Here is a 12,176-nt window from a genome sequence, read left to right as displayed (position 1 = left end):
AACTTAGACAAACAGCAAACGTGTGCATACATATTTTGAGCGCCAATAAGGCAACTTGTGGCAAACAAAAATCGACGCACAAGAACTTAGTTTCAAGGTAATCTTTAAGGAGGATTTTTTTTTTCAATGCGATGAAAAAGCAGTAGCCACGCAGTAATAAAGATAAGAAAAAAAGAACGTTGGACACTGTAAAAGCAGTAAGTCACGCCGAGAAAAACGTGCACCCTTCAGTTGTCATCGCGGAACCCGGCAGGCAACGGAAAGCTCTCGCGAAGTGGCTGAAGTGACGCAAGGGGAGGTTGCATTGGCTGGAGGCACGGCTCCCGTTGGCACTGCACATTGCGTAGCAGTAGCTGAGGAAGAACAGCTGGGGGCCTGATGTGGCGTTCAGCCCCGTTCCCCTGACGACACGGTAAAAGTCCCGTTGATGCGTCGCAACTGCGTACGAGATCACCAGCGCTGGCAGAGCTGGAAATATGGCGGCATGGCCGGCAGCGTCTTTATCGGCCATCTTGCAGTTCGCCTTTTGGTAGTATTCGGCACGGCTCTTTGCTTGCCATACTGGAACCCTATATTGATCTGTGACGAATGCGACGCCCGATTTCTCTAGAAGGCGCACCAACTGGGCGCCGTACAAGGCACCAAGACCGCCGTAATTTACAGCACTGGGGGCGTCCGGATAAAAGAAAGGCGCTCCCAGGGCTGACGCCGCGACCAGAACGCGGTTCGCATGGTTGAGATAACCAGTCACGCCAAACGGTGTCGTCGCAAGCCTCCTGAAGAACAAATCCGAATACAGCTCACTTCCTAAAAGAGATCTTGCCTTCCTGGTGGCCGATAAAAAGTTTGCGGTGACGTCCCGACTTGTCAGGGACAAATCCCGGTACAGTGTGAGGAGTACGTCAGTGTCGTAGAGGGTGTTAGCCGGCCAAACATCTCTCGTAACATTTTGAACTTTAGCCCCGATTTTCGTCTTGGTGTCGGCGTCAATCCAAGGAGAAGATTGAACGGCCTCAACGAGAGCTGTATCAATCGTTCCAAAAAGTGCATCAATCTGCCTTCTCACGGCGGGAGAAAACGCATCCTGAACGTAGTTGGCGCCACTGATAATTCCCAAGAAGGTGTCCACATACTGCAGACATTCAGCGGGTCTGTGTCTGAGCAGGAGGCTGGTGTCGTTTTCTCCCGCGCTGGAGCTCCTGCCGGTATCACGCACTCCGCCAACGTCAAGGTCCGTCAATAGCCAGAGGTAATCGTGCACGAACATCCAGCACACAGTTGCCACCACCTCTTTCCGGGTATACTTCTTTAAGACGGCGTCGAGCCTACTTAGCACACCACCGTTCTCTAAGACAATAATACTGTCCTCGCCAAAGACGAACTCAGGGTTGTAAATATCGTTTAGCAAGGATAACCACTCCCGGGCGGAAAAATTTCTCATGGCGATATCCGCTAGGTGCAGTGTTTCTTGCTTTTCGAACTCGAATGAGGCTGCCTCGAGAAGATCGTTCTGCACCGCTCGCAGCCGTTGCGGGGAGTAGTCAACGAAGGCGTCGAGGTGACCTCTGAGGTGCCTTTCGGCGTAGCGGCCCGCGGCCTCGTGAACCTCGCGTAATCGCTGCTTTTTGGGCGACGTCAGGAGAAGGAAAGGGCTCGCGGTTCGGTGCTTGCCTGTTACCACCTGAAGACTTAAGAGAAGGTCCACGTTCCACCGCGTGCTCAGGGTCACCAACTGTGCGACCGGGTTTCCCCTGAACGCATCGCTTTTGTCCACAGGCAGGCCCAGTGCCCTGGCGAAGTCGATGAACCCCTTGGCGCTGCCTGGTGGGCCCGCCTTGTTTTCAACGCACATCCTGACGAGGGTACCGACCAGTCGGTTGCTCGGCAGCGGCCGCCCCAGGCTCTCCAGAATGTCTGCGGACAGCGCCATGGCGGCGTCTTCGGCCTGGTTAGCTGCGCCTTCCTCGAAGCCCTTGGGGACGAACAAGAGACCACACAGACCGAAATCAGATACAACTGTGCCATAGCTAGCAGCCCACCTGCAGATGTAATGTTGGGAAAATTCCGAGTGTTTACTGGTCCCCGTACACCACTCACGCGACAACAGCAGCTTAAAGCATGTACACAATATAAACTGGACATAGAACAAACCACGAAACTATACCGACAAGGATATGCCCGACATTGACCCCCACCTTAAACGGGCCCTGCAGACAAAATACAACTTAGCTGTTTTCGGAAGATTTTGTGTTTTATACTGCCCCCGGTGCTTCTCCGACAGCAAGTAATGCTTTATTCAGTGAAAATTGTAACTTCAGAGCATTTATGATTCGATGGAGTTAATTTTAGTCCTCAGCTTTACTATTCCTCTTCTGGAGCATCACAATAATTACCACAACTTTGGAAAGCTAATTATCCTTGAAATTGTTCCGTGTGAGTGTTAAAGTTTTCTAACTGTGCGCCACTGTTTAGCTTGATTCCAATATTAAAATATGTTCCGTCACAAACTGGAGTGGTCACTTATTAAAGAGGTGAAGCAAACATTTTATGGTAAGTGCATGTCAAGACGGCATGCACTCCCTGCATTGGGCTCAGCTATTTCACATGGCTTAGTAAAAGTCTATGCTGCCACAAAAAAAATAGGAGTGTCCATGTGTGTTTCGCCAAAATCTGACACCTTTTGTTCTTTTGCGCCTTAATAGTCAGTGTAAAAGTACTACATTCTTAAGCATCATACGCGTTTGTTTCACAAATTCTAAAAGCAAAAGTAGCCGATAATGAAGCTAGCGCACTTCCCTGAAGAAAAAAAAAGAACGTGTGCTGCAGTCGGGATCGTTCGCGAGGCTTAATAAGCTGCTGGGATAGGAAATGGACGTGCCTAGAATTGGTTTATGAAGTAATACGTTAGCTTCACGTGTTATATTTTCTATTTAAACTTATGCGCACGTAATGTCTCGAGATATCAAACATACAACCTTCGCGCTTTTGATTCTCTTGTTTGAATTTCGCGCCATTTTCGTATGTTGGGCTACTCGAATTTGCAATGCAAGATTTAGGCACATAAATCATCTTTATTTTATTTTAGTCAGCAAAATTCTCTATAAAGAACGGATTTTACTTAAGGCTCGAGGTTCGCGGCCAACAATGTTCATTTATTTGTATCAGAGCCATGAGCACCCTCTCCTTCATTATACCCGCAATGCACAAAGTGGGGCATTAATTCCTCCCGTTGTTAAGATAAAAACTACATAAAATGCACAAAATGTGTAATAACGCTACAGTTTGAACAATTGAAAAGTACATTGTTTGATGTGTTGTTTTGAGACCGAAAAATAACGACGGTGCTATTAAGCCAGATCATATGAGCCAATCCAATCCACTGGTCATGACCTTCGGTATTCTAGCCACCCTACCTTCCATAGAGTTTCTTGCAATATACACTAGAGAGGAATCTGGCGCTAGTGTCTATGCGGCTCACACCAAGGCCGTCTGTGTCGGCATGGACCGCCATTATACATTGCGCTCGCCTTAGTTGCATCATTGGCTTGGATTGAAACATTTTAAAGACCGCAAATTTAAACAAAGTGCCACAAAAACGCGAAGAATAGTGTGCAATTGCGTAAGTGGAAAATAAAAACAGGCTCTTTAAAAAAAAGGAAGTAAAGCGTATTTCTGCCGGAACGATTGTTACTGCTATTCCGCAACCCAAGGTTGTAGTTACGCACAAGGTCAATATTTGGGGGGGGGGGGGGGGGGGACTCATTAGAGACTGATTTTATTAATTTTACCATTATTGCAAGTAATAGGTTACTTGAAGAGTTTGGAAAGTTTTTTGATCGTGCCTATTAAAACGTTGCCTTCGTGGTGAACCGGTGCACCAACCGGCAACTATTTTAACAAGAAAAAAGAAAACGTGGCGTTAAACAGTCGTGCACGGTGACAAGATGGGACGCATACAAGCGTCTGTATCTTTCGTATCCCCGTGGTCGTATCTTGTCTTCGTCAAACTACGTTTTGTTTCTTCTTTTAGTCGGCTACAAATTTCGCAGCGGCATATTACCCGCTTAGTCGTGCGTCCTTCGACTGCGGCATGAGCAACGTCAGGAGCGATCACGCACTGCCTGCTGCTTCACCGAACACTGCTACCACAGAACAGGGAGGATTTCGGCTTTCTTGTAGCTCGTAAACGTGTTAATGCATAGTGAAGAAAGCAAATCCCCAAAACCGCTGAAGAAGTCAATTGTCAAGCCAAGCCCAAGCCAAAAAGGGGGTCTTCCCATGAACCCCCACGACGACATGGCTTACGAGGCGCAGTTTCCTCTCTAGCATACTTACTAAGAAACTCTATGCTACCTTCGGAGCGACGAGCTATTTTCACGCTTGTTCTACGCAGTTCAGTTTAAGTGTATAGCAGGGTGAGAGCCTCGAATTTTATTCAAATGTCTGGTGTTACTACTGTGAATGAATGAAGACTGTGTGCAGCCGTGTGAATCGTGTTGTGAACTCAATTCGTCTGCAAGAGCTCGGCGAGTAGAAAGCGCGACGACAGTTGTCACCGATGCAACGCTATTTAGACCGTTGCTGTTGGGACCTTGTTCATCGCCTTCCCCTCGGGAGTATTGTGCATTTCAACGTCATTACTAATAAAATATCACGCTTTATTAGTTTTGCCAGAATATCTGTGAAGAGGCATATAAGTTGTACTTTGTTGCTGGCGTTGTGTGAAACGTGCCTTCGAAATAAAGCGGTGGCGTTACAGACGGGACGGAGCGATAAGTTGATAAACACTTGCGCTTTGTTTCTTTAGTTCCCGCCCCATCCGCCTTCTCTCGAAGTTATGTACCAACCAGCCGAAGTTCAAACGCTTGTGAAGCGTGCCTCAACAAAAACCGTTGTTGGCGACGCGGTCTTCAATGGATTAACAGCGCACGTAGACGAGGACATAAAAGAAGAGAAGATAGTACCAAGTGCTGAACTGCTGAGTTTTATTCAAACAAGAAAGACATCAACCGGGCAACATCCGATAGGAATGGCAACACCATCTGACGTAAACATCATCTCGCGCACTGCCAGCTACACCCGTTGCTCCTACTGGCGGCGCAATGCTGATTTGCCACAGTGGCCTAGCTGTGTGGATGTTTTGTCCATATTCTTTAGCGCAGCCTCGTTTCCCACTCGTGCGTAAATGCACAACGCCTTAGATGTGTCTTCAGGATTTGTTTGTGTTCGCAGCATAGAAGGCGCCTTTTGTACAGTCAGTAAAAAAAAAACAGAACGAGAGAGTGTTCACCAGAACGGGGAAACCCTGATGCGTGGCAGTGATGTAATAAACACGAGTGACAGGCATTTCCATTTTTCTATCCTGCGTGTATATATTTCTGCGATTTGGGCGGAGAATCTGTAGAATGACAAAATTTGTGCGATGGTACCCACTCAGCGCGCAATGGGACGGCAGATGATAGGTGGAACATTAAGCGACAAGAAGAGAGTGGAGTGGATCGGGGAACGAATGCGTGTTAAGGTCATAGTAGAAATTAAGAAGAAATGGAAGTGGGCAAGGCATGTAATGTGAAGGCAAGATACCCGTTGGTCATTAAGGGTAACAGAGTGGATCCCTAGAGAAGGCAAGCATGGCAGGGGGCGGCAGAAATTACGTTAGATGGGCAGATGAGATCAAGAAGTTTGCGGGTGTAAATTTGTCGCAGTTAGCGCAGGACGGGGGTAGCTGGCGATCAATGGGAGAGGCCTTTACCCTGCAGTGGGCGTAGATTGGCTGGTGATGATGATGACTCACTTTCAATCCTTCAGCATTTTAAAAACCATAAGCAGCTTAAAAGAATGCAATTGTGACATTTCTATGTTTAGCACACCGTTCTGATGAATATAGCAACCTTGTTTTCGCACAAGTTGGTGTCTCTTTTATATCTAGCGCTGAAGTGCAAATGCAACAGCAAATTCGTAACAAGACTGACTGCCAACTTTTACTTGGGGAAGACCTACCCCGAATAGCATGCTATACAGTCAAGTCACCTCACCTATGCCGTAAAATTTAGCCAGTATCAATTGCAGATTGCCTGTATCATGTTTTACTTCACGTGCATCTTGTTTGCGTCCTGATTATTCCGTCTGTCAGTCATGTTTCTTGCCTAAATGCCACCCAAGTCCTTATATTTTGCACGCGCTTCATTGCTGAAACAAAGATTTGTTAACTTGTTTTCCCCATGTTGCTCCTGGTGCAAGCCAATGCCATCTCATGCCCCACCCTGCACTGCATTGTAGGAATTGTGCGGTAGATGTTCTTATGACGCCTCAATAACTGTGCATTGATGCAAAGTTGAATTGCTAAAATATTCAGCTTGCTCGGGATCAGGGTATAGTAGGTGCAGTAGTAGCCAAAGTGAGTGGGGGAATCTATTATTTTGGTTTCATTCCCACGCGGTTTTTTAGCAGTGCCGCAGCCACCCCCGTCACATGGCCGTTGTTTAAACGTAAAGGCCACTGAAAGACTATAAGCAAAATGCACTTAATTTAATGAAAGCCTCTCTAAACAACTGACTACAATCGAATTTTAACGTCGGCAATTCGAATACAGTGGCCACTGAAAATTTTACATAGAGTTTAAATGAAGGGAAGGCTATGTTTTAATGTGATTGTGCAGTAAAAAGTTCATGCACTTCTTTGATGCTTACTGCTGTACAACGTATCTTTCAACTAAAAATGTAGGCCTAACTGGACAAGAATCCGGACAACAGGACAGGTTTTTTTAGTGATGTGCTTTTTGATGGTTTCGTTATGCATATATACCAAATAGCCCACCTTGCCATTCTGCTGCAGGATTACGTCCATGGCAGTGACCCTGTCCGGGTTTGTGCACGTTTCCTTCTGCCAGATTTTGTAGGCATGGCTTCATCCGTGTATATATTGTCACTTAAATCAACCAAGCGGTTAGAATAGACACAGAAAAACATTTTCCAAGTTCAGATGTGACCTGTAGCTGGTCTAAAATGTCCTCAGAGTCCCCATTCACGAAATATATTTCTTATAAATAGTGGTACATCACATTAGCAGTCATAGTTAGTTTTAAGGTTGCCTTAGTAGTGCAAATGCTGACATTAAATCATATCCACTCCACTCTCTTCCTGCCCCTTAATGTTGCACCCATCATCTAGCGTTCTATTGCCTGCTAAGTCATCCTTAATTTAAGTTAGACCCTTTTAGTGAGCCTCGAAGTTTCTGCCCCGTAGGTGAGTACCGGTAAGATGCAGCTGTCATACACTGCCTTTTTCAGGGACAATGGTAGGCGGCCATTCTGTATTATACCAGTCTTTAAAGCTGTATTAACAACACATATCTTCCTGTACCCATACCTAGATTGAAGAAATGGCTTGCAAGGGAGGTGCTACTTCAACAGTCTGCACAACGCACCTGCTCAAGCTACTCTTGACGGTCAACTTGGGGAAGCAAATCTCCTGGTTTGGGAAAAAGAGAAGCACGCTTTTTTCCACCTCCGAGTGGCATCCTGCATTGTGTGTAACTGGATATCTTCGTGTAGTTACAGACATCAAATTCTTTCGCCAGACAATGCTTTCCCAGATTTTTATTGTCAGTCACATCCCGTGCAAATAACAGCTTTGTCGACAACCTGCGGCTTCTTAGTTTTTATTGCTAGAAAAGCTATTAAAATTCTTTCAGCCTTTGGACCATGAAATTTTTACTCACTTTCCAACCAATCCAGTCTGCAACTATTTGGCAGTTTCTGGCACCACAGCGAAGAACGCAAACTGTTCAAGAATCATTACCATAACTGATGATGGAGGCATGCATCATTGAACCACCATTGGATCATTTCCGTGCTTCCATGCATTTTTATTTTGTGTTATTTTTCTCTGAGCGTATCACTTGGTGTGAATTACGTAGTCGTGTAAATCTGTTTTGTTGTAACTATTATTCAATCATTTCCGTGTTCGCCGTTTTTTCTTTTGTTCCCAAGTCATATCACTTTGTATGAAATATTGAAATAGTGTAACTTTGTATTGTTTTCCTAACCACAATTCAATGAGTTGTTTCTGAAGTTTTTTTTTGTTTTATTGTTGTCCTGCCATTTCACCTAGTGTGAATCATTTCATCACGTAAATTTCTACTGCTCTTGTAAACGCCGTACAGTCATTTCTGTATGCCCACCTTTTCTAGAGTTCATAACCATTTCCCTAGATGTTGGCATGAATAAAGTAGCTTAACTTTGTATGGCACTCACAACCACCACTCAACACCACTTCTGAGTTTCCAAGGTGCTTTTGTTTTATTGTTCCCCAAACTTTTCACTAGATGTGAAATATTTAGTTTCGTAAATATTCTTTGTTTTTGTAACCACCATTCAATCATTTCTTTGTTTCCACACTTTCTTGCGTTGTTTTCCACCCATTTCACTTAATGTGAGATATTTAAAGTTGCATAGAGATCTTGTGCTTGTAACCTGGGTTTACATGTTTGCTTTTTTTATTTTTTGTCAACCTTTCTGCTGTGTGTGACTTATTTGTACTATTCTTGTAATTATACAATCCGCACCCTGTAGGCCAGGGCAGATAGGAATCAAAATTAAAGTCGTGCTGTGAAAGCAAATTACATAATTTGGAAGTCAATATAAACGGTTTTACATGAACTCTTTTGTGTTTTATGTGTACTTTGAAAGCTTTCTTACTACCCAGCTGCAGTTACTTTCAGCTAGGTTGGCAAGACTATCATTTTAATTAGTTTAATTTTTGAATTGTTTCTCATAGTTTATTTGCAGAAGGCTTGTACCGCCGTGCTGTGTGGTACAATTCGATGACGCTACTGTGGTTTCCTTAGTGTCAAGGGCGCTTGTGCTGATCAGGACTGGTTTGCTGTTACTTACTGCCACTTGTTTTCGATGAGACATTTCTTGTTTAGAGCTGTGCTTCGTGTGCTTCTGCAAGAGTGTGTGGTCAGCTTGGCACTTCACATATGAGACTTCATGCCGTATGCAGCACTTCAAAAATGGAAACACGCTAATCTAAAAACCACGGGCCAAGTAACAGCAAACAGTGCTGAATAGCTAGAAAAACCTGTGTTTGGAGTATAAATGCCCACAACACGTAGGAAACCTTAGAAAAGAGGCTTGTCAAACTCCCAAATATAGTATAATAAATGTAAATTTCAAGCATACAGGTTCATGTCAACAATATCATACGTACACTAGACATGAACATAACAAACCAATGCTTGTGCCAAAGAGAAAAAAAAAGTAGAACAGACATATATATACGTCTTGCATACGTACCACTACAATATTCGTAAGTTGTACCATTAAGATAACATCCCGTAAACAGCATATAAAAGTACCATGAGAGGTCTATTCTACGTTATCCTTCGTGTGATTTGGATGGGTTTTTTGTAATTGTAGCAACGTTGAATATATGTAATTTCAACCCCAACGGTACGTCTCCTGGGCATCTGCAATGTCGATTGCTGACGTCCCCAGGATATCTGCACCACGTAACGTGTTTTGCTGGGCCCCCTTAATCGAAACGCCTGCGGCAACACTGTGATGGATTTTGTTTGTTCAGCTTTAGAGGCTGATGAGGGCATAAACGGCATAACCCAGCAGTGGGCTCCCTGCTTATTGAAGAGAAGGCCGCAGACGCTAGTTTCGCGGTACTTGCGGTAGCGAATTTCTCCTGCGTAAACTTCGCTGTGCCTTCTGGATGCCACGAAGGGATTTGATGTCCGTTGTGTGCGTGTATATTGCGACATACGGCTTCACTAGCCGGCAGATTCAGGTTTGTAGATGCAGGTTTTTTTTTAAATACAACTGCGCAGCAAAACGACCTAAAATTGCTGAAACTACGATGGGTGTTAATTGGACGGGCTAAAAAATCTCTTGAAGCTTTTTTTAATGCGTTCATAGGTTGATAAACACGTACGTAACGTGTGAATCTTTTTGGACGTAGATGCCCGTGAAGAAGATTTCGCAAAAGATTTGATACGTTTATTTAAGTTGTTGTTTACCATTGTATTCCTGGACATAGACACGGACTCAGACATGGTAGAGCGCACAACGAAAGCTATATTTTTGAACAAGTGGTTTCCGCCGCATTCGTAGTTCCTATGAAAAAAAATACCATTTGGAATTACAGAGATCGTTTCAAAGCTGATAGAGTTGTACATGATGTTCTTGTAACTACATGCCAACGCAGTTAGTTGTGCTCATGCCTGTTACCTGGTCAAAAAAAATATTTTGTGCAACATGCTTCATTTGAACTCCTTTCGTTGGAGCTGATTGATCGATTGGTTGATTGGGAGGTTTAACCCCTCGAAACTACAGAGGTTATCAGGCGCGCTGTTGTGGAGGGCTCCCGAATAATTTAAACCGCCGGGAGATATTTAACGTGCGCTGAAATCTGAAATACACGGGCGTTGTTGCTTTTCGCCTCCACAAGAAAAGTCGCCGCAGTGGTCGGCAACCAAACACGCGAACTTAGGCTGAGCAGCCCAAAGACATAACCACTGAGCCACAGCGGCGGGTTCATTGGAACTACTGCGGGAGAAACGCAAACTACAAGTTTTACATGACCATATGTTTTAGATATTTGAGTGCCATATCAATAAAAATTTAGATGTGAGTATTCTAATTGGGGCTCGTGTTTGCCCATCTGATTATTGTTGGGGCGCGCTGTGCAGCGTAAACATTTACGTTTCTGGTGGCTTCGTTTTAAAGCTTTATTTATATTTCGCCTGGGTGAGTACGTATTTCTTTATATTTCGCGCGAGTACGTACAATGGAATAATGCATATACGTGGAATGCTCCATGTAATTCTGATGCAGAAACACACTTATTCTGACACCAGAAAACTATTTGCCGAGCTACAAAAATAAACACTGGTTCCCCTTTGTTGGCTACAAGGCACTTTTTCGCAGCGGTCGCACGCCAAGTAGCCTGAAGATACGCAAATGCACCAAAGGTTCTGTTCTTTTTATTTCTCCTCGGGTACGTCTGTGTACTTTGGGCACAAGGGCGTCGCAAGCAGTTGTTCGTGTACTGTCATCGGCTTTTATTAGAGAGGTGGCCCTTTCTAAAATATTTTAGCATGCATTCCCGCACAACTCGTAAGGGGAATATTTATTTAACAATTCTGAGCGTAATAGACCATGGTGATGAGCTGTATACTAATTTCCCGGATGTCGTTTTCAATGAACTCCATAGAGAAGCGCTGCATGTATCTTAATTTTCTACTTTGGAAAAGACCCCGCCGCGACTACTAGGTGGCGCCACGTGTTTATTTGAAACTGCAGTTCACTAGGCCCATCGTAGCATAAACCGAAATTGGTATGACTATGATGTTCGCCGCATCAGGCATCGGTGGCAAGCCCGTCGACACGGGCCGGGAAGGGGCCGGGAATGATCCATCCTCGTCCACAGGTTGGTCTACGTGGGGCTAGTCAGATTTGAAGATAGCCGTGTAGAACACGTACAACTAACCACGTAGCTTATGTTATGAAAATCAAAAACAAGACTCGAGGCAAGCGAGATTTTAAATTGTAAGATGTACATTTCGCGACATGTAGCAGACAAACGGAACCAGGATATCTCCTTAATTTTGTGAAAACGTTCCTTCTGGAGAATAGCTTCAGCATTGGGTGGACATTGAACCAAGGACCTCGTCATGCTCGCAGAGTCGCTCTCTGTAGAAAAAACGTACCTCCCAGTGCCCGCAAGTGTAGGCGTAAAAGTCCTCGCAGGGGTCGGCAGCGGGGTCCATGGCGTCGGCTAGCCGGTACGCGTGGTAGATGCAGCCCTCGGTGGCGCACCAGGGGCGCCGCTCAGGCTTACCGTGGTCCAGGATGCTCGCCACGAAGACACCCATGACCAGCCCGCCCACCGAGACGGCGCACAGTAGCCGGAGGACGGTGCGTAGGGCAGACTCGGTGCTAGCAGTCGACTTGGGCAACTTCAGCTCCGCCTGTTAACATACCACGTCCGTGGGCTGGGGTGAAGTCTGTCTGGGAGAGGGCGCCTCGTTCGGAAGCAAACGGGCTTTCCTTCCCGCCTAATTTCAACCGCAATCTCCTATCTCACGTATGCAACGCACACTACGAGAAAAGCATCGGAATGACGCTCTGCAACAAACAAAAGTTTGTGACTTCATAACTGCTGAAG

General features: G+C 45.2%; 1 protein-coding gene across 1 annotated transcript; it reads right to left on the bottom strand.

The window, feature by feature from the left end:
• Positions 1-202: 202 nt before the first annotated feature.
• On the bottom strand, positions 203-11,883 carry LOC144146292 (membrane metallo-endopeptidase-like 1). Its single transcript, XM_077678253.1, has 3 exons — positions 11,719-11,883; positions 1,067-1,972; positions 203-622 (listed from the first exon to the last, which is right to left on the bottom strand). The coding sequence occupies exons 1-3, from the start codon at positions 11,881-11,883 to the stop codon at positions 203-205; spliced, it is 1,491 nt and encodes a 496-aa protein (XP_077534379.1).
• Positions 11,884-12,176: the final 293 nt, after the last annotated feature.

The sequence above is a fragment of the Haemaphysalis longicornis genome, unplaced genomic scaffold (genome assembly GCF_048455015.1).
Source record: "Haemaphysalis longicornis isolate Haplotype H1 unplaced genomic scaffold, Haemaphysalis longicornis Haplotype H1 scaffold_7, whole genome shotgun sequence".
NCBI classification, from domain to species: domain Eukaryota; kingdom Metazoa; phylum Arthropoda; class Arachnida; order Ixodida; family Ixodidae; genus Haemaphysalis; species Haemaphysalis longicornis.
Note: the sequence above shows the minus strand (reverse complement) of the source record. Positions and strands in the feature narration are given on the sequence as shown.